General features: G+C 46.8%; 1 protein-coding gene across 1 annotated transcript in view; it reads left to right on the forward strand.

The window, feature by feature from the left end:
* The window catches only part of LOC142906996 (uncharacterized), a 46,345-nt gene extending 27,043 nt beyond the window's left edge, over positions 1–19,302 (forward strand). Inside the window, exons 2-4 of the mRNA XM_076055890.1 lie at positions 7,425–7,802; positions 9,229–9,669; positions 18,422–19,302. Coding sequence (XP_075912005.1) covers positions 7,425–7,802; positions 9,229–9,669; positions 18,422–18,954 — 1,352 coding nt within the window. The 3' untranslated portion in view covers positions 18,955–19,302. The remainder of the gene's footprint in view (positions 1–7,424; positions 7,803–9,228; positions 9,670–18,421) is intronic.
* The last annotated feature ends 3,182 nt before the right edge of the window (positions 19,303–22,484 follow it).

A 22,484-nucleotide genomic window follows, 5' to 3' on the forward strand; every position in this document is an offset into this window, starting at 1 on the left:
TGATCTCCCCGTGTTCTACAGAGTGAGTGTAGTTTGTATGAACTCCCCTTGTTCTACAGAGTGAGTGAGTGAAGTTTGTTTGATCTCCCCCTGTTTTAAAGAATAAGTGAGTGGTGATTATATGATCTCCCCCTGTTATACAGAGTGAGTGAGTGTAGTTTGTATGATCTCCCCCTGTTATACAGAGTGAGTGGAGTTTCTATGATCTCACCCTGTTTTACAGAGTGAGTGAGTGGAGTTTGTATGATCTCCCCCTGTTCTACAGAGTGAGTGGAGTTTGTATGATCTCCCCCTGTTATACAGAGTGAGTGAGTGGAGTTTGTATGATCTCCCCCTGTTCTCCAGAGTGAGTGAGTGGTGTTTGTATGATCTCCCCCTGTTCTACAGAGTGATTGAGTGGAGTTTCTATGATCTCCACCTGTTCCACAGAGTGATTGAGTGGAGTTTGTACGATCTCCCCCTGTTCTACAGAATGATTGAGTGGAGTTTCTATGATCTCCACATGTTCTACAGAGTGAGTGAGTGGAGTATGTATGATCTCCCCCTGCTCTACAAAGTGAGTGAGAGGGGTTTGTATGATCTCCCCCTGTTCTACAGAGTGAGTGAGAGGAGTTTGTGTGATCTCGCCTTCTTCTAAAGAATGAGTGAGTGTTGTTTGTATGATCTCCCCCTGTTATATAGAGTGAGTGAGTGGAGTTTGCATGATCTCCCCCTGTTCTACAGAGTGAGTGGTGTTTGTTTGATCTCACCCTGTTCTACAGAGTGAGTAGAGTTTCTTTGATCTCCCCCTGTTCTACAGAGTGAGTTAGAGGAGTTTGTGTGATCTCGCCTTGTTCTAAAGAATGAGTGAGTGTTGTTTGTATGATCTCCCCCTGTTCTACAGAGTGATTGAGTGGAGTTTCTATGATCTCCACCTGTTCCACAGAGTGATTGAGTGGAGTTTGTACGATCTCCCCCTGTTCTACAGAGTGATTGAGTGGAGTTTCTATGATCTCCACATGTTCTACAGAGTGAGTGAGTGGAGTATGTATGATCTCCCCCTGCTCTACAGAGTGAGTGAGAGGGGTTTGTATGATCTCCCCCTGTTCTACAGAGTGAGTGAGAGGAGTTTGTGTGATCTCGCCTTCTTCTAAAGAATGAGTGAGTGTTGTTTGTATGATCTCCCCCTGTTATATAGAGTGAGTGAGTGGAGTTTGCATGATCTCCCCCTGTTCTACAGAGTGAGTGGTGTTTGTTTGATCTCACCCTGTTTTACAGAGTGAGTAGTGTTTCTATGATCTCCCCCTGTTCTACAGAGTGAGTGAGAGGAGTTTGTATGATCTCCCCCTGTTATACAGAATGAGTGAGTGAGTGGAGTTTGTATGATCTCCCCCTGTTCTACAGAGTGATTGAGTGGAGTTTCTATGATCTCCACCTGTTCTGCAGAGTGATTGAGAGGAGTTTGTGTGATCTCCCCCTGTTATACAGAGTGAGTGAGTGGAGTTTGTATGATCTCCCCCTGTTCTACAGAGTGAGTGGAGTTTCTATGATCTCACCCTGTTCTACAGAGTGAGTGAGTGGTGTTTGTATGATCTCCCCCTGTTCTACAGAGTGAGTGAGAGGAGTTTGTATGATCTCCCCCTGTTCTACAGAGTAATCGGAGTTTCTATGATCTCACCCTGTTCTACAGAATGAGTGAGAGGAGTTTGAGTGATCTCCCCCTGTTCTACATAGTGATTGAGTGGAGTTTGTTTGATCTCCCCGTGTTCTACAGAGTGAGTGTAGTTTGTATGAACTCCCCTTGTTCTACAGAGTGAGTGAGTGAAGTTTGTTTGATCTCCCCCTGTTCTAAAGAATAAGTGAGTGGTGATTATATGATCTCCACCTGTTATACAGAGTGAGTGAGTGTAGTTTGTATGATCTCCCCCTGTTATACAGAGTGAGTGGAGTTTCTATGATCTCACCCTGTTCTACAGAGTGAGTGAGTGGAGTTTGTATGATCTCCCCCTGTTCTACAGAGTGAGTGGAGTTTGTATGATCTCCCCCTGTTATACAGAGTGAGTGAGTGGAGTTTGTATGATCTCCCCCTGTTCTCCAGAGTGAGTGAGTGGTGTTTGTATGATCTCCCCTGTTCTACAGAGTGAGTGGAGTGGAGTTTGTATGATCTCCCCCTGTTCTCCAGAGTGAGTGAGTGGAGTTTGTATGATCTCCCCCTGTTCTACAGAGGTGGTACATCATCGCGCATCTCTGAATAAGGCTTATTGCCGGAAACGTTGCTTTTAACGTACACGTTTAATATTGGTTTTCTTTTTTAAAATGCCAAAGCGGTTGTTAATGATCGTGATGGGGTGGGTTGTTAAATTGCTTTTGTATGTAATCTAAATACTAATTAATAACATTATTAATAATAATGACATATTAACAAAACTCCTATTGTGTTGCCAGAATGGGTACTACACCTACTCTTACTTTTCATACTTTGATACTGGCAAACAAGTTATCCCATGATTTACATACACTACTATACACTATACACTACTATGCACTACTATACACTATGCACTACTATACACTACACTATACACTACTATACAGTACACACTACTATACACTATATATTACAAAACACTACACACTACTCTACACTACACACTACTATACACTACACACTACTATACACTACACTATACACTACTATACACTACACACTACTATACACTACTCTACACACTACTATACACTACACACTACTATACACTACTCTACACACTACTATACACTACACACTACTATACACTACTCTACACAACACACTACTATACACTACACACTACTATACACTACGCAATCACTGCACAATACACTACTATACACTACACACTACTATACTCTACACAATACACTACACTATACACTACTATACACAACTATATACTACACTATACACTACTATACACGACACTACTTAACACTACACAATACACATCATTTCACACTATACGACATTACACACTACACTATTATAGACTATACACTACACTACTATACACCGCACTACCATACACCACATTAAACTACACTACTATACACTCAACTATAGTATACACTGCACTATACACTACACTAATATACACTATACACTACACTACTTATCACTCTACTATAGTATACACTGCACTATACACTACTTTAATATACGCTACACCACACACTAAATATATATAATAAACAACAATACACTACACTAAAATACACTTCACACTACACACAACACGATATACTAAACTACTATACACTACACTAAAATACACTTCACACTACACTATACTATGCAATACACTACTATATTCTACAAAACAGGTACCATCGTGAAATAATATTATAATAGTTAATATTATTATTTAATTGGATATTGCTGAGTAATTCATACTGATTGCCATCACACAAGGCTGTATCGTAAGTATAAATATATAAGTGGGCACATCACATCAAGTGGGTGCGTCTCTGAACGATGTCTTTCACATTTTTAAACGTTGTATAGTGAGTACTTTATCACATTAGTCTAGTGAGAATGCGTTCCCAGCCTTTGCAACTTTACATTTAACACTTTAAAAACTTCATAACTTGTCATTGCATGTTGAAAATAAAGACAATTAACGGTAATGACTCGATATGCAAAGTCGTTGTTCTTACATTGAAACGACGTATAGTGAGTCACTTATAACGTTAGTCCTGTGAGGATGCGTTCCTGATAATCGGAACTTACCCGGTCGCATGGTAAACACGTCATGATGTATCATTCATATTACAAATTAAGACAATTAACAGTAATACCTCGATATACAAAGTAGTTGCTATCTGTAACGGGATATAGTGAGTAGCTTCTAACATTATCCCCATGAGGATGCATTCCAAGCCTTTGTAACTTGGCATTTCACCCTCTAACTACTTCATAACTTGTAGTTTTGTATTTTGAAACGTCGCATAGTGAGTAACTTATAACATTAGCCCTATGTTGATGCTTTTCATAATTCGTAACTTACCATTTCACACTATACACACATCATAACTAAGCATTAATGTTGTAAACTAATACAATTAACATTAATATCTCGATATACGGAGTAGTTTGTATATCAAACCTTCGTGTAGTTCGTAACTTGTAACATTAGTCCTGTGTGGATGCATTTTCAGCATTCGTAACTTACCATTTAACAATATATAAAATTCACAACACACCAATAATATTGTAAAAAATATATATACACAGTAATACCTCGACATATGAAGCAGTTGTTCCTGTATTGAAAAGTCGAAAAGTGAGTAACTTATAACATTAGTCCTATGATGATGCATTTCCACACTTTGTATCTTACCCTGTCACACTGTAAACACTTACTAACTTACCATTCATCTTGTAAACGAACATTATCTACAGCAATACCTCTATATGGGGAGTAGTTATTTGTATATTGAGAAGTCGCATAGAGAGTAACTTATAACGTTAGTCCTGTGAGGATGCGTTCCCAGCCTTAGCAACTTAACAGTTTACACTGCATACACTGGATGACTTAACCATTACATATAGTTAATCGAAGACAATTAAAAGTAAGAACTCGATATACAAAGTAGTTCAAATACTGAAACGTCACGTAGTAAGTAACTTATAACTTTACTCCGGTGAGGATGCGTTCCCACCATTCGTAACTTACCATTTTACACTGTAACCACTTCATAACTTACCATGCATATTGTCTAACAAAGACCATTAACAGCAATAACTCGATATGCAAAGTAGTTCCTATATTGAAACGTTTTATAGTGAGAAACTGATAACATTAGTCCTATGAGGATGTGTTCCCAGCCTTCCCATTTCACATATATTTTTAAGGTGGAGTATGTTAGTATTTTTTTGGCAATTTTAAAAGTCTTTTACAATGTTAAATCGACATGCAAATAACGTACACGTTGACGCAAATAAATATCCTCAAGTAAGAAATAGTAACCATATTTACTGTGTACTGCACATACATTCCAGTCTCGAAGACCCTGCATCATGGGTGATGTATATACAGGTACTCCTCTACTTACGAACAAGTTAGGTTCCAGATGGCTGTTCGTAAGTTGTACGGCATGTACACTAAACACGGCGAATTGCTTTAAATGTTGCGTAATATTCTGTAGACGTAGATGCCACTGGTTCTTCAAGATCTGCAGATGTAGATGCCACTGGTTCTTCATATTCTGCAGATATAGATGCCACTGGTTCTTCATGTTCTGCAGATGTAGATGCCACTGGTTCTTCATGTTCTGCAGATGTAGATGCCACTGGTTCTTCATGTTCTGCAGATGTAGATGCCACTGGTTCTTCATGTTCTACTGATGTAGATGCCACTGTCTGTTCCTGATGTGCAGATGTAGATTCCACTGGTTCTTCATGTTCTGCAGATGTAGATGCCACTAGTTCTTCATGTTTTGCAGATGTAGATGCCACTGTCTCTTCATGTTCTGCTGATGTAGATGCCACTGGTTCTTCACGTTCTGCAGATGTAGATGCCACTGGTTCTTCATGTTCTGCAGATGTAGATGGCACTGATTGTTCTTGTTCTGCAGATGTAGATGCCACTGGTTCTTCATGTTCTGCAGATGTAGATGCCACTGGTTCTTCATGTTCTGCAGATGTAGATGCCACTGGTTCTTCTTGTTCTGCAGATGCAGATGTCACTGGTTCTTCTTGTTCTGCAGATGTATATGCCACTGGTTCTTCATTTTTTGCAGATGTAGTTGCCACTGGTTCTTCGTGTTCTGCAGATGTAATTGCCACTGGTTCTTCATGTTCTGCACATGTAGATGCCACTGGTTCTTCATGTTCTACTGAAGTAGATGCTACTGTCTCTTCCTGTTCTGCAGATGTAGATGCCACTGGTTCTTCATATTCTGCAGATATAGATGCCACTGGTTCTTCATGTTCTGCAGATGTAGCTGCCACTGGTTCTTCATGTTCTGCAGATGTAGACGCCACTGGTTCTTCTTGTTCTGCAGAAGCAGATGCCACTGGTTCATCATGTTCTACTGATGTAGATTCCACTGGTTCTTCATGTTCTACTGATGGAGATGCCACTGTCTCTTCCTGTTCTGCAGATGTAGATTCCACTGGTTCTTCATGTTTTGCAAATGTAAATGCCACTGGTTCTTTTTGTTCTGCAGATGTAGATGCCACTGGTTCTTCATGTTTTGCAGATGTAGATGCCAATGGTTCTTCACGTTTTGCAGATGTAGATGTCACTGGTTCTTCATGTTCTGTAGATGTAGATGCCACTGGTTCTTCATGTTTTGCAGATGTAGATGCCACTGGTTCTTCTTGTTCTGCAGATGTAGATGCCATTGGTTCTTCACGTTCTGCAGATGTAGATGCCACCAGTTGTCATGTTCTGCAGATGTAGTTGCCACCGGTTCGTCATGTTCTGTAGATGTAGATGTCACTGGTGCTTCACGTTCTGTAGATGTAGATGCCACTGGTTCTTCATGTTTTTGATGATGTAGATGCCACTGGTTCGTCATATTTTGTAGATGTAGATGCCACTGGTTCTTCATGTTCTGCAGAAATAGATGCCAATGGTTCTTCATGTTCAGCAGATGTAGATCCTACCACCGCCATTCATTGCGCTGTGGTTGTACTTACGACTCTTGGTCTGAACAGCTACAACTGGACATATGGGACAGGTTTGTTCGTATCTCTGAAAGTTTGTAAGTCGAATGTTCCTAAGTAGAGGGAATAGTTTATGTTTTAGAGGCAGTAGTGTATATTTTACCATATATATACATTTGTCACTAAAATAATGCGATAAGCTATTTTGTTTTTTCCACATGCACGTGGTACCGATCGCTGGACTGGTTACTGGCTTCAGGTTGGTTTTGCCAGTTTTGCCGGATCGGCCCGTAACAACCGCCGGATAATGTTGGAAGCAGCCGGATAATCTCGCGCTGCCAGACAATTATCGATGATCCACTGTAAGTTGTACTTGTCAGGAAAATAAACGGATGAGACGTTTATTCAGGCGATGTAGTTAACACCTCCTCGCCTCTATGGGCCTCATGGTCCAGGATCGAAACCACGACATCCCGCTGTATACCAGGCGAGGTAGTTAACATCTCTTAGCCGCCGTGACGTCAGAGTCTGGGATGGAACTTAAGACCTCCTGCTGTATATCAGGCGAGGTAGTTGACATCTCCTAAACACCTTGGGCATCAAGGTCTGGGATCAAACCCACGACCTCCTGTATACCAGGCAAGGCTGCTAACATCTCCTCGAGAGCTCCGTGTTTCCCTGTCTCTGCTCCATAACCTCACACCGCTTTTGCACCCCCACATCCACCCACACCCCAACTCACCCACACCCACGACCCACCCCCAACCACCACCCCCACCCCATGTCTCCGTCACAGGTTGCCATATCGAGGTCTCCAAGGTTCACATCAAAGCCACCGTGGGCTCGACCGCTCTCTTCGACGCCCGCGTCTCTGCCCCTCGAGGCTGCGAGCTCAACAGAGCCGCGTGGTCCAGGAGCGGCAGGGACGACCGCATGGCCACCTACGACGCCTCCACCCGGCGCTGGACACCGTCCGAGGTCTCAGTTCAATACCGCGGCAGGGTGGAGCTGAGCCCGGGAAACGCCCTGGGAAGTGATGGAGGTGTCACAGCGTGGCTCCGACTGCGGGAGCTGAGGATGGAGGACGACGGCATTTACCAGGTCAAGGTCACCTGGAGGCACGAGACCAACGAGTGGACGGACAGCGAGAACGTCTACCTGACTGTGCACAACCGTGAGTCATCCCGCACGGCCATAGCGAGCGGCGCACCCGCTGAGAGTCCGTAGCAGCGCAGAGAGGCGGACTGTTTGTCTGTTGTGGAGGAGGTGGGAGGAGATGGGACGAGGAGATTATTGTGGATGTGAGGATATGAGGAGGAGGAGGTAGGAGGAGGAGGAGTGGGTGGATGTGAAGAGGAGGTTGAGGAGGAGCAAGGGAAGCTTCACGGGTGACGGTTCTTGCTTTGACGAGGAGTCATCAACAGGACCGCCACGATCTCGAGGTGTTTGTTGTTGTTGTTGTTGTTTAGGATGTAAGAAGGCGTTTGAGGCGGTAACGTTCCAACTGTTGGCACCGGCTGCCCCCTGTCACCACTCCTACCCCTGTTGTCACTTGGCTTGTGTCACGTGGTACTTTCGTTGGTACTTTGGTCCAGTTGGTATGGTCGTAAATTAAGGTTCGTGTAGGTCCCAAGGCACCATCAGTTTCGTTAGGGCCTCATGAGATAACGTTCCAACAATTCCCACTGGCTGTCCCACGTCACCGATCCTACCGCTGACGTCACTCAGCTCGTTTGACACGTGACTTTCTTTGGTACTTTCTTCACTCGGCGCCAGGGCCGCTTTAAGGTTCTCGTAGAGCCCTGTGGGACTATCAGCTTCGCCAGATCCTTCAGTGATAACTCTCCAACAGTTGGCACCTTCTGCCCCCATGTCACCGCCGCTGCTGTGGCCACCGCTGATGTCACTCGGCTCGTTTGACGCGTCACTTTCGTCCAGCCGCTGGACACGGCCCCGTCGCAATGCGCCGATGAAACTGGCAAAGCGATTCTCAGTTCGTGACGACTCCGTATCCGATGCTTTCTCATCGCGTAGTGGAGATGGAAGGAAGGGAGGGAGGGAAAAAAAATGGGTGAAAAGCAACGCGCCACATTGAACGATCGATTACGTTTTGCCTCGTCGACAGATCGACGTCCACGGGAAAAAAATGTTGTGGTGGCGAGAGCATTGGCAAAGCTGTCGACACATTTAGTTTACCCCTTGTGCAGCGGAAATTTAGTTTCCAGGTCCACACAGCCTCCAGCCGTTTCAATACGGGCAAAACAAAATTAATGTTTGTCTATTTGTTTGTGTTTTTCCAATGTGATGGGACTTTGTTGGATGGACGTTGACATTCATAAGGGACACGGAGTGACCAATAACGTCTGCTTTGGTCTGTGATAATGTAGGCAGCACTGATAAGGGGTTGACAGGTATTGTTGTTTTGCTGCGTATCCAGCAGATGTTGAACAACAACAACAAATCGCTGGTGAATTCCTGTTGTTACTGCATTTGTATGTGGAAATAATAGAGATTGAAAAACCCCCAGTGGCAAATTCGCTCGAAGCCCAAGTTGTCTGACAAGCCGACCGTCAGCTTCCCCAATGTTTACATTGCCCCAGGCATGCGAATCTTTCTCTCCCTTCTGTCCACCCTGCGCTCTCTCTCTCTCTCCCTCTCTCTCCACAACCTCCTCACAGCCTGCCCTGTGAACATCTCCAAGTTGCCGGCGGTGGTCGGTGGCTCCCTGTCCTTCACTCTGACCAAGCCTCCTGCCGGCTGCCGCCTCCTCAGCCTCTCCCTCCATCATCCCGGAAAGGTCGACAGAGCACGGGCTGAACCAGTGAGGGTCTTGACCTGGGATCACAACTCAGGTCTCAGCCCGGAGGATGGCTACGTGGGCAGAGTGGCGGTGGTGACGGAGTCTAAAGCAACCCTGGGGTCGGTGGAGTTGAAGGGGCTCACGCTGGAGGACGCCGGCAAGTTCGTGATCACGCTCCGCTGGGAGTACCGGGGCAGCGTCTTTAACGTGACGTGGCACGAGGATGTGGTGATCGTTGAACGTAAGTGGGTGTGAGTGTGTGTTGAGTAGGTCTGTGAGTGTGTGGGTGTGTGAGTGTGTGAGTGTGTGTTGAGTAGGTCTGTGAGTGTGTGGGTGTGTGGGTGTGTGAGTGTGTGTTGAGTAGGTCTGTGAGTGTGTGGGTGTGTGAGTTGAGTGGGTGTTTGTGTTGAGTTGGTCTGTGAGTGTGTGGGTGTGTGAGTGTGTGAGTGTCTGTGTGTGAGTGTCTGTGCGTGAGTGTGTGTTGAGCATGTCTGTGAGTGTGTGGGTGTGTGAGTGTGTGAGTGTCTGTGTGTGAGGGTCTGTGTGTTGATTAGGTCTGTGAGTGTGGGTGTGTGAGTGTTTGTGTGTGTTGAGTAGATCTGTGAGTGTGTGAATGTGTGAGTTGAGGGGGTGTGTGTGTTGAGGAGGTCGGTAAGTGTGTGGGTGTGTGAATTGAGTGGGTGTGTGTGTTGAGTAGGTCTGTGAGTGTGTGTGTTGAGTCGGTGTGTGTGTTAGTAGGTGTTGTAGGAGATTGGGTGAGTGAGTAGGGAAGTGATTGTGTGAGTGATTGTGTGAGTTGGTGAGTGAGTGTGTGAGTGTGTAAGTGGGTGAGTGAGTGTGAGAGTGGGTGAGTGATTATATGAGTGGCAAAACAACCCCCTACCTCCTCGTGGTGAAGGACTTGCAACGCTGTCACGTGCAGTGCTTTTGGAGGAGGGCCAATTCCAATTGGCCTTTCCCCTCATGACAATTGTGACCACTACAGCGGCCAAAATGGGGCTCTGGACAGGTGTGAGGGTCTTGTAACCCCTCTACTTTCAATAATTACCGCTAAACCATGATGTAAAATATAATTAATAAGCTTGTGCCGGAGGCCCCGGAGGGACAGACGTCTATGACGTCTCCTGGCCAAACCCCATCTGATGGAGCCAGGAGATTTAATCTTTGCCCTCGGGGCTCCTCCAGAAACAATGAAAAGCCGTTACGGATGGCCACGTGGAATGTTCAAATGCTCACTGCGGAGGAGAGGCTGCCACTCCTCTGTCAGGGGCTGGACTGGTACTGCCTGAATATCTCTGGCATTCAGGAGGTCCGGTGAACCGGCTCTGGCTCCTGCCACCATGAGGGGTGGACAGTCCTCTACTCGGGGCAGGAGACTGCCAAACAACAGGCTGTGGCTCTTCTTCTAAACAAAAGAATGAAGGGGGCGTAGAGCAATAATTATGGACCTTCATTATGGTGGGCAGGCCCGGGTAAAGCTATGTGGCTAGGATTCGGAGCTATTCCCTGTCTTGACCTGGGGTGGAAAAGGGTTTTCCTCTGGTTCCCACATTATTTAACATCTACTTTTGATCATGTAATTCATGAAGCATTCTTTGGCTGTACCCGAGGGATCTCCATCTGGCACAGGTACAATGGCAGGCTGATCGATGCCCGGGTGCAGTCAAGGGATGGCTCCCTATTAGTTAACCATGTTATGTATGCTGATGATCTGGTGATTGCTGCTCAGTCAGAGGAACAGTTGGAGGTGGTGCTGCTAGACGTGGAGCGTGCCACTAAGAGGTGGGGCATTACCATCACCTCCACCACAACTAAGCACCTGCCCAGATATATTCTGCCACCAAACATTCCACCCCCTCAACTCCCGATTGGTGATGGTGCAGTTGTAGAGAGAGTGGAGACTTTTCCATACCTGGGCAGTGTGCGTATGACCAGCTCCGGTTTGACAACAGAGGTCTCACTCCAAATCAGTCTAGAAGCATTATCTTTTCATCGGTTGTGTAATGCTGTGTGGAAGCTACCTGATCTGTCGCTCCACTCAAAGCTGCTTGTCTTCTTCATGCTTGTGAAACGTGGACCCCTGTACTACAACATCTGAGCCTTTTAGGAACAATCATGCTGGTGTGCATACGATTCATCCTGGGTTTAAAGAGGCTGCATTGTGTGAGGAGCTCACCTATCCTTGAAAGATCTGGACAAAGTCCCATTGGTGAGCTCCTCCAGCAGGCAAGGCTGCGTTGACTTGTCATGTAGCCCGCATGCCCAGCCTAAAACAGCTTTTGTTCATCCAGATAGAGGAGGTTAAACATGCACGACACGGGCTAGAGAAGAGATGGACTGATGCGGTATGGGAGGATGTGGAGTGTGTCTGACCAGCTGGTTGTGCCTCAGGCTTGTTCCATCTGGGCCGGCCCTCTAGCTGCTACCGTAGGCGCACACCAGGCTCAAAATCCCTGGTGAGTCGGTACAGTCAGCAGCTGCCAACGCCGAACCCCCGGGCGGCGGTTAACTAACCCGGAAAAAACTCAGCTTGTCTGAGCCTGGGCATGAGGAGCCCCTGGTGGAGGAAATTCCACCAAAAGGGTCTTTGGATCTTCTACTGCAACCAGGACCATCTCCGGTCGTCGTGACTACGTCTCGCCACTGGGTACAGGTGGGGCTGGTCGAGAGAGCGAGGTTGACGCTGCGCAAATCACCCTCACTTAAATCCAAGTTCTCTGCGCAAGCCATGGCACTTTTTACCATCGTATGCCAAGAACAAAATGCTGATCAATATATGGCGTTCGTTGGTCTAACAAAAGCACTTGACACAGTCGGCCGGGAGGGCCTATGGAAGATCATGGCCGAGTATGGGGTGACCAGACAAGTTCATTGGCTTCGTGCGCAAACTCCAAAATGGCCAGCGTCAGAGACCAGCAAGAACTCTCCGACCCGTTCCCAATCACAAACGGGAAGAAGCAAGGCTAACGCTCTTCAGCCTTGGTGTCTTTTGCCATGCTGCAAGACTCATTCCAGAACCACAACACCGGGATTAGCTTCATCTACCGGTTTTGACGGTGGGCTATTCAATCTGCAGAGGATGCAAGCCAAAAAACTGGAGTGGAGGAAGTCGCTGTTCGAGAGCTTGTGTTTGCTGACGACTGTGCTCTGGCTGCTGGCTCAAATAAAGATCCACGGGACAGTATGGACCACTTCTCCTCAGCTTGTAACAACTTCGGGCCTAACGATGAGCACAAAGAAGACTGAAGTCCTGTACCCAACCTGCTCCTGGGAAACCCGACACTGAGCCCCCCACCATCTTTGCTGAAATGGGCAAAAGCTTTCAGCCATTGACGAGTTGACTTACCTTGGTAGTACTCTGTCTCACGCTGCGCACACAGATGATGAAGTTGACATCAGGATTGTCAGGGCCGGTGCAGCCTTTGGGCATCTACGTGACTCGGTTTGGGAATGGACTGGCATCAAGCTGTTGCCTTACCAACCCTTCTGTGTGGGTGCGCAGCCTGGACAGTCTACCAGCGCCATGCCAAGAAATTGAACCGTCTCCATTTGAGCTGTCTGAGGAAACTGCTGAGGATCAAGTGGCAGGACAGAATCGCTGACACGGAAGTCTTCAGCAAGGCCAATGTCCCCAGCATCCACACCTTGCTTGCGAAGGAACAGCTTAGATGGACTGGCCACGTGACCTGAATGCCCTGCGCGAGACTGCCAAAACACGTCTTCTTTGGCGAGCTGAAGAATGGCCCCAGAAAGTGCTACAAGGACACCCTTAAAGCTGCCCTGAAGAGCTTTGGATTCGACCTGAAAAGCTGGGAACCCCCTAGCTCAGCACCGACCTGCCTGGAGAAGAAAAGTACGGGACGGTGCAGTCCTCTGTGAGAGCAGGAGAAGCTTCTGTGCTATTTTGAAGAGGCAGCGGTGCACATCTACCAAGGAAGGACTTTGTGGCTGCACATAAGAGCTCTGCATCCTCCCTGACCTGTCAAGAGTTGCCACAGAGAAGTCCGGGCACGGATTGGCCTGTTCAGCCATCAGCGCACTCATCAAAATCCAACAAAATGATAAACGTGCCATGATGGACGAACAAGAGAGAGAGAGCGAGAGGAGCCTAGTGGACTTGCCGACGACTGGTACCAGCAGTGTCAAGATCGGCCTCTGCGTAGGAGGCTCGTGAAGGACGCTGCTGGGCACTTGGGTGCAGTCGCCCTCCAGCAACAACGGAGGGCAGAGAAGCGAGGCTCACAACAATGAGCAGAGCAACAGGTGGCTACCGTGGAGCTGCTCTGCCCACTGACCATCGACTTGTCATCTGTAAGATGCGCCTCCCATTCTTCCACTCCGGTGGTGGGTATACATGCAAGTCCCAATTCAAACCCACAGTGGCCTGGTACAGCTAGTTGATGAAAGTTGCAAGCGAGAATTTCATCATCGCTTGCAGCTGGAGTTTGTCATGGTCCCCCACTCCTCCTGATGTCGAGGGGAAATTCTTGAAGTTCATGACTGTGGCTCAGGCAGCTGCAATGGCTGCTATGGGTACACGGTCCAAACCTCCACAAAGACCCTGGCTTATGGAGGAGGTGTTCTGGCTGGCTTAAAAAAGCTACGGGACCACTCCGACCATCTACAGAATTTCACGTCGGAGAATGAGGAGGCTTACCACAGTCTTTGCTCAAAAATTCAGAAGGGCCGTATGGTTTCTGCAAGGATGGGTGGTGGTCGCATGTTGCTAAGGAGATGGAGTCTGTCTCTCTAGCCCGCGATCACAAATCACTATTTAACGCAATAAATAAAGTAACTTGCAGCACCAGACCTATCACCATCATTCGGGGAAAGAAAGGTCACGTGATCTCCGTCCCCCAGGAACAGGTTTGCAGATTTGCTGAGCATTTATTTGAGGTCTCGGAGGATGGGAAATCCCTCAGCCTGGAAAACATAATGGAGCAAAGTGGGGATGACGCTTATGAGGCTGCTGTGCTTCAAATATTGGAAGTAGTCACTCCTTAGAGTGGCTGGCTGAGGTGCCATCTGTTGAGAAAGTACTGAAGGCAATCCAGAGTCTGAGACCAAGAAAAGCGCAGGGCAGAGATTATTTCTCAAGCGACATGCTGAGGGAGGGCGGCATTTGTGTGCAGACTGCCCTACATGACATCATTATAACAGTCTGGACCACTGTAACAACTACAGGTGCATTTCACTCCTCAGTGTGCCGGGAAAGGACCTGGCAAGGATTATTCAACATCGCCTTGCTATGCACGCTGAGGAAAGGCTTGCAGAGCCCAAATGGGGTTTCAGGAAAGGGCGGTCCTGCACGCATACCATATTTTCTGTCCGTCCGCTACAGCAGAGGTGTAGGGATGTGTTGTGTAAAACGAATTATTACTGGTAAAGACTAATTAGAGAATCCATTGCAATTGAGAGAAATAGAAATAACTTTAATCACTCTGACAGCTACAGGCTTAGTGCGGCTTGGAAGCGTATTATTAAATAATACATACTACAATTCCTTATAGGGGAAACGCGTACTAATGAACGGATTACTAACGTAGCATATAATCACAATAACACACATTACAACTGATTACTAATCTACAACTCATTACTAATCATAACCATTGACCGATTACCAATCGATTATATAATTACAATACCCCCCCCTCCACCTCTAATCACTGCACCTGATATGAGTTAAATGATGACGTCACCCTACTGCTCTATTTAAGACCGGGAGCAATTGAGGGGTTTACCATTCTGGCGAATTGCCCGATGAAGCTGGATGTAATTACCAGCGAAACGTCGTACTCAAATTTTAAATGATGTTGATTCACTCTTCAACACACCGGTGGGCTAAAGTAGTGAATTATTTGTCCTTGTAAACGTGACACATTTTTTTACTGTTTGGCCGTGTCGGGTGGTGGAGGGTTACGACACATTTATAAATAACGCGATCTAACCCAAAAACCTTTATTATGAATAATATTTGTCACGAAAGCCTACGTGTTAAAAATTCCAACAAGACCTTCATCTCTGCTTTATTGACCTGGTCAAGGCCTGTTGTTCCATCGCTAGGTCTGGGCTCTGGGTTGTTCTTCGTGCTTATGGAGTGTATGCTCACAATCATTAAGGACATTCAAAATGGTGGGCAAGCCCGGGTAAAGCTACATGGCTAAGATTCAGAGCCATTCCATGTTCACATTGAGGTGCGACCACGTCGTTCGTGAAGTATTTTCTGGCTGTACCCTTGGGATCTCCATCTGGTACAGGTACAATGGGAGGCTGACTGATGCCCGGGTGCAGTCAAGGGATCACTCCCTATTGGTCAACCATGCTACGTATGCTGATGATCTGGTGATTGCTGCTCAGTCAGAGGAGCTTTTGGAGGTGGTGCTGCTAGACGTGGAGCGTGCCATTAAGAGGTGGGGCATTACCATCACCTCCAGCACAACTAAGTACCGGCCTGGGTATTTTCTGCCTCAATACACTCCACTCCCTCAACTCCCGATTGGAGATGGGGCAGTTGTGGCGGTAGTGGAGAATTGTCCATACCTGGGCAGTGTGATTATGACCATGGATAATCTGTGCCAGTGAGAAATATCCAGGCTATCATACATATGATTAAACCTTGAGTTTAACCAGGATGGATTGTGTGAAGACCACGCAAATCCATGAACCATTTGGATCCATTCCCATAAGTGAGCTCCTCCAGCAGGCAAGGCTGTGGTGGCTGGGTTATGTAGCCTGCATGCCCAACCACCGCATGCCCAAGCAGCTTTTATGTGGCCGTGTAGAGAGGGCTAAATGTGCATGACACGCGCTAGAGAAGAGATGGACCGATGCAGTGCGGGAGGATGTGGAGCTGAGTGGACTTACCAAAAACTGGATTCAACGGTGTCAATGTAGGCCTCTGTGGAGGAGGCTCGTAAAGGACGCTGCTACTGGGCAGTTGGAGGCAGTCGCCCTCCAGCAACAACGTAGGGCAGAGCAGCGACGCTCACAACAACGAGCGGAGCGCCAGGCAGCTAAAATCAGCAAGTTGGCTCAGAAGGAGGTTCGAGTGGTTCCTATGCCAGTCAGTAAATCCATGGCTCCAGCTGGGTATGTCTTGTGACCTCCTGTCAGCGAGCCTTCGACACTTCACGTGGTCTCAAAGCACACCTTGCCCTAGCACAGGCACCATGGTGAGGTCACCGTCACTGGTAGCGATTTTTAGTTTGTTGTGTGAGTGAGTGGGTGATTGAGTGAGTGAGTACGTGGGTGAGTGGGTGAGTGAGTGTATGACTGAGTATCTGAGTGAGTGCATGAGTGAGTGGGTGTTTGAGTGAGTGAGTGGGTGAGTGGGTGAGTGAGTGAGTGGGTGTTTGAGTGAGTGAGTGGGTGAGTGGGTGAGTGAATGAGTGGTAGCACGGTGATCTCCGTTTGGTGGGAGAGAAGTTCAACATCAACACACTACACAATACACTACACTATACACTACACTATACACTACGCTATACATTACACGACTATGCATTACTTCATACACCACAATACACTACACTACGATATACAACTATAGACTACACTGCTATACACTACGCTATACACTACATTACACACAATACTACTTATACACTACATCATACAGCAAATACTACACTTCATACTGCAATATACACTACTAGACCTTTTTTTGTTTGTTGTGGTTGCACCCGATTCAAGAGCCGAATGGCTCACAGGGCTATACCAAAATAAATAAACTAAACTACTACACACTACACAACTATACACTACACTATTGTATCCCACTATACACTCGACTACACTGCTATACACTACTTCACTACTTTACACACTGTACTACAATACACATTACATACTACACAATACATTACGCTTTTTTGTACAACACTATACACTAACATCCTTCAAGAATATGCACTACACTGTTTACTACACCACACATGACACCAAACATTACACGACTATACACTACTTTTTACACTAAACTACAATACGGTACACTATACACTACATTATTATTAACTACACTATATACTTCACTATACACTGCAATAGTATACACTACACTATAAACTATAATATACACTACACTTTACACTTCACTTCATAACACTACGCAATTCCCTATATATTACACTATAAACTACACTACACTCTTCACTACACTATATAACACTATGCACTACACTATATTAAATTATACACTACACTATACACCACTATACACTAGACTATACACTACACTATATAACACTATGTATTACACTTTATATTACACAATACATTACAATATTATACACTACACGATGCACTACATTATGCACTACTGTACACTACAATATACACTACACTGTACACTACTATGCCTTACACTATACACTACACTTTACATTACACTATTCACTACACTATACACTGCACTGTACACTACTATACCTTACACTATACACTACATTACTATACACTACACTATACAAGACTATACACTACACTATAGACTACACTACACACTACACTATACACTACACTATACACGACTATACACTACACTATACTACTATACACTATACTATACACTACACTACTGTACACTACACTATACACTACAGTATACATTAAACTATACACTACACTATACACTACACTACACACTACATTATACACTACACTACTATACACTATACACTACACTATACACTACACTATACACTACACTACTATACACTATACACTACACTATACACTACACTATACACTACACTACTATACACTACTATACATTAAACTATACACTACACTATACACTACACTATACACTACACTATACACTACACTATACACTACACTATACTATACACTACTATACACTACACTATACACTACACTATATACTACACTATACACTACACTATACACTACACTACTACACTACACTATACACTACACTACAACACTTAGTAATCTCCACGTCTCTCTCTGTGTCCGTGTTGTCCCAGTTGCCGTGTCCAAGCCCGAGGTCTCCCCACGTGACCCCGTGGTGCACGTGGCAGGAGGCTCCCTGCGTCTGCGCTGCCTCGTGCACCAGGGCTCCCCTCCCATCTTCTACTCGTGGCTCAGGGGGGTCGCGAGCTCGGGGGAGAACCTCACAGCGGCCGGGGTCCACACGGAGACGTGGACCCTGCACGACGCTCGGCACGGGGACAGAGTCGCCTGTGAGGTCTCCAACACCGTGGGAGGGGCAAATACGACGACGGAGAGGAGCGACGTCGTGACGGTGACGGCAGCGGCGCCCGGTATGGAGACCGCGACCATTCGAACCTCCGCTTCTCAGCCTTTTTGTGCGGTTTTGAACCTGTCCTCCCGACCCCCTTTTGAGCCTTGCCTCTCGACCAATCGCTTTTCGAGGCGTCTCTGCACCGATGGGAGATCCTTGGGATACTTCCTCACTTCAGGTGATCTGTCCGTTGTCTTGGTCATCACATCCAAATTACTTCCAAACTCCTTCCTGGCAGCCAACCCAACCACGTGAACCTTCGTGGCCTTCGCTCTGTAACATTCGCCACCTTGCCCATCACCCGACCTTGACCTCTGTGACCCCTGTGACCATTGTAAGATCCCATGCCCCAGCTCGCCCGACACACCCGACACTCGGCCCTTGCGTACTGGATATGAGATTAATTCACACCGGCGCAATGAAAGGTTTGAGGTGTGATTGGTGAATGAACCAACTTCCTCGACCCCAGCGAAGATGAACACACGGAGGCCCCCTCCAAGGTTTATACAATTTGGGCAACATGCCCACTGGTACCTCTCAATTGGAGCCCAATTATGTTCTGAAAGGAGGAGACCCCTCAGCCGCTCATTTGCCGTTTTTGCGTGAATTAGAATGTTCCCACGTTTCCTCGCGTGCTTCCGAAAGTCGCTGAAGGGCAAGGTGCATGGGCTCCGAAATGTTTCACTTAGCACTGTTCGGCCCGGTTTGCGATTGGACATTAATTGGAGGGATCGTGTTCCCTCCCGTACGTGAAATAAAATGGCGAGTATCCGGGCAATTCTATAGGCAGCAAGGACGCTGTGGACATGCAAGCCCAGTCAAGCTGGGACTCGCGGACCTGATGGCTTAAAATGGATGTCCTGTGCAATATTTCCACCATCCCGTCCATCGGGGGTTGATAGGGCAGCGTTCATACTTTTTTTTTATTCCCAACAAATCACACACTTCCCGTAACAATTTAGAAGAAAAAGTCTTACCATGATCGGTCAGGAGATGCTCCGTGGCCCCCTTGTCCAGCACATAACCGTCGAGGAATGCCTCAGTGATAGCCACCCCTGACTGGTTGGGAAGCGACCAGGCCATCGGCTATCGTGAAAAAAATATTCTACGCCCACGAGTAAATACTTATTCCCACGGGGAGTGGTTGAAAATGGGCCGAGGACATCAAGCGTGACCAGCTCATTTATACGGGAGACCCGAATGGATAGCAAAGGTGGACAACAAGGTTTAGATTGTGGTTCCCGCCAAGCGCACTGCACGCACCCCTTCAACACGTTAGCGACATCCTCTGCCATACCCTGGCCAGAAGAAGTCGAGTTTGAGTGCGGCCAGCGTCTTGTGCACACCCAGGTGCAGCAGTCGCTCGTGCACTGCCCAAATTATTTTATCCCGCAAGGCAGTGGGCACGACAATGTTGCGATGGCGTAACCCCCCATCCCAGCGCATCAGCGACCCACCTTTGAGGGTAACAGAGACCATCCCCCATCGATCTTCTCCCCCTTTCGCACCCTTGAGACCGCGTTGCAGTCTCAACAGGGAAGTGTCCTCCACCTGGAGGCACTTTAGGAAAGACTGCGCGTAACCATTCCGGATGTTGCTTAAACGTATGGCTAAAAACAATAACATCATCAAGATATATAAAACACGAATCCGACTGGAGGCTAGCTAGAACCAGTTCCATCAGCTGCTGGAACGTAGCTGGAGCAGACTGAAGACCCATCGGGAGCCGATTAAATTAAAATAAGCCTTGTGGTGTGTGAAAGGCGGTCTTGGGCTTGGAAGACTCATTCAGAGGCAATTGCAAAAATCCCGATAGGATGTCAAGAGTTGAAAAATAATGTGCCCATGCCAGAGCATCCAGGGAATCATCCATTCGTGGGAGGGTGTGCGTGTCAGCCACATACAATTGATTATGTTTGCAGAAGTCGACGCAGAAAAGCACAAACTACTGTCCTGCTTCTTAACAAGAACGATCCGGGCCCCCCCCATGGACTATTGGACGGCGAGATAATATCGGCGGTCAACATCTCATCAACTGCCAGCCTTACGTGGTCCTTCTTTTTTGGGGCTCAGCCGTTAGGGAATCCGGCGGATGGGGGCGGCACTGCCCGTATCGATGTGGTGACTCAAAAGGGTAGTGCGGCCGATGTCGAATTTGCCCTTGATAAACATGTCGGAGAATTCCCACAAAAGCTTCTTCCTCTGAGTCTTGGACAATTCTTGGTTTTGCGGAGCAGAGCGCGTCCATCGGAATGCCGCCGCAGCTCCATAACCGATGCAGCCCCCACTCCACCAAGGATGTTCCCCTCGCAAAGCGCGGGCGACGCGTTGGCTAGCACTGTACCCGACTGTATGACCGACGTGTCTCCAACCCTGCATTGAGGACCTGAATGGACGGTCCCTAGTCATTGGACACCAGAGGCTGGGCCCCCACTAGCGTCAACCCACAAGCAGCTTCGTTTGAAGGTCCTCGTAGGATTCCCCCCGCAGTCGCATCCTGGTCAAGTGGCTTCCGCAACCCTAAGGGCGCTAGCATTTGTGCCCCGGGAGGAACTGTTACGGTTTTGCTCGTAACTGCTTGTACTGTAGCATAGGCCGTATGCAATCGAGTGGGCGAAGGTAAAAAAAAAGGGCCAACTGGTGGCCCGATGGCAACTCGACACATCCCTGATCTATTAAAATTTCCAGGGGCATCTTCCCCAGGAAAACAGTCCCAAGCAAGCGTGGAACGGCAAGTGACGTCGAAACAGGGACTTGGTCCCGTCAATTTGATATCTCCAATGCAGACTTCTGCCATTATCTGTCCACTGACGCCCAATGAGCCGCCGTTTGCGGCAAAGCACGGAACCCCGGCAAGGGCGCAGGGTACGAGGCTTTCGGGGCAATGTGTTACGAATTAATTCGGGAATAATGGTCGCGGACGCACCGGTTATCGACGAGCATCCTAATTGTTATCCCCTGTATCGTACCGATAACAGCGGACGAACCTGCAGCCGCGGCAACTGCCCTATGGGCCAACTCCGAACACTGACCCGGTCGGTTCCACACCAGAAACAGCTTTCTTTTGAGCCTAGTCCATAAACGCCTTTTGGTGTCCTCTGGTCTAACACCGTTTTGAGACGAGGCTCAAAAGAAATATTTATCTGGTGTGGACCAATCAGTTTCAAAGACAATGCATCAGATTATCAGAGTGTGTTTTTGGTGGCATTCTGACCACAAGTATCTGTGGTTAATGCAGACATGATTCCTCGTAAAAGGTTTCAGTTCAACATCTCAACACCTAAATTTGGATTGAAAGCTTTCGTGACTGCAGGGATTCATGTTCTTGGTTATTTCGGTAAAGTCACCACGTAGAAGGGAAACAATAAAATATTTTATTGTTTCCCTTCTACGTGACTTTACCGAAAGAACCAAGAATATATCTCAACACCTGTTTTGTTGCCAGAAAAAAGGAGAAAACCTATTATCATCACTAGATACTACTCACTCTATTGTATGTAGCGTGTGTAGGTGTATATGCCAACGTGGGGGTAAACATCTTTTTTGAGGAGTAGTGGTTCGCCAATTTTTGGAAACCTTTTAGATCAACTATTCACCCCCTAACTTTCTATAACTTTTTGGGCTTCTGCAAGCCTCTTATAATTTTATTGACGGAAAAATGGATAGAAAAACGGCACGCCGGGCTTTCACAAGAACTCAGTATTTGTTTATGTATATGTTATGTCTGTACTACTAGTAACTAGTATAACTAGCACAACTACTAGTAACTAGTACTTGTGTATATA

The sequence above is a fragment of the Petromyzon marinus genome, chromosome 73 (genome assembly GCF_048934315.1).
Source record: "Petromyzon marinus isolate PM22_M1 ecotype Great Lakes invasive population chromosome 73, UKy_Petmar_22M1.pri1.0, whole genome shotgun sequence".
Lineage (NCBI taxonomy): Eukaryota > Metazoa > Chordata > Hyperoartia > Petromyzontiformes > Petromyzontidae > Petromyzon > Petromyzon marinus.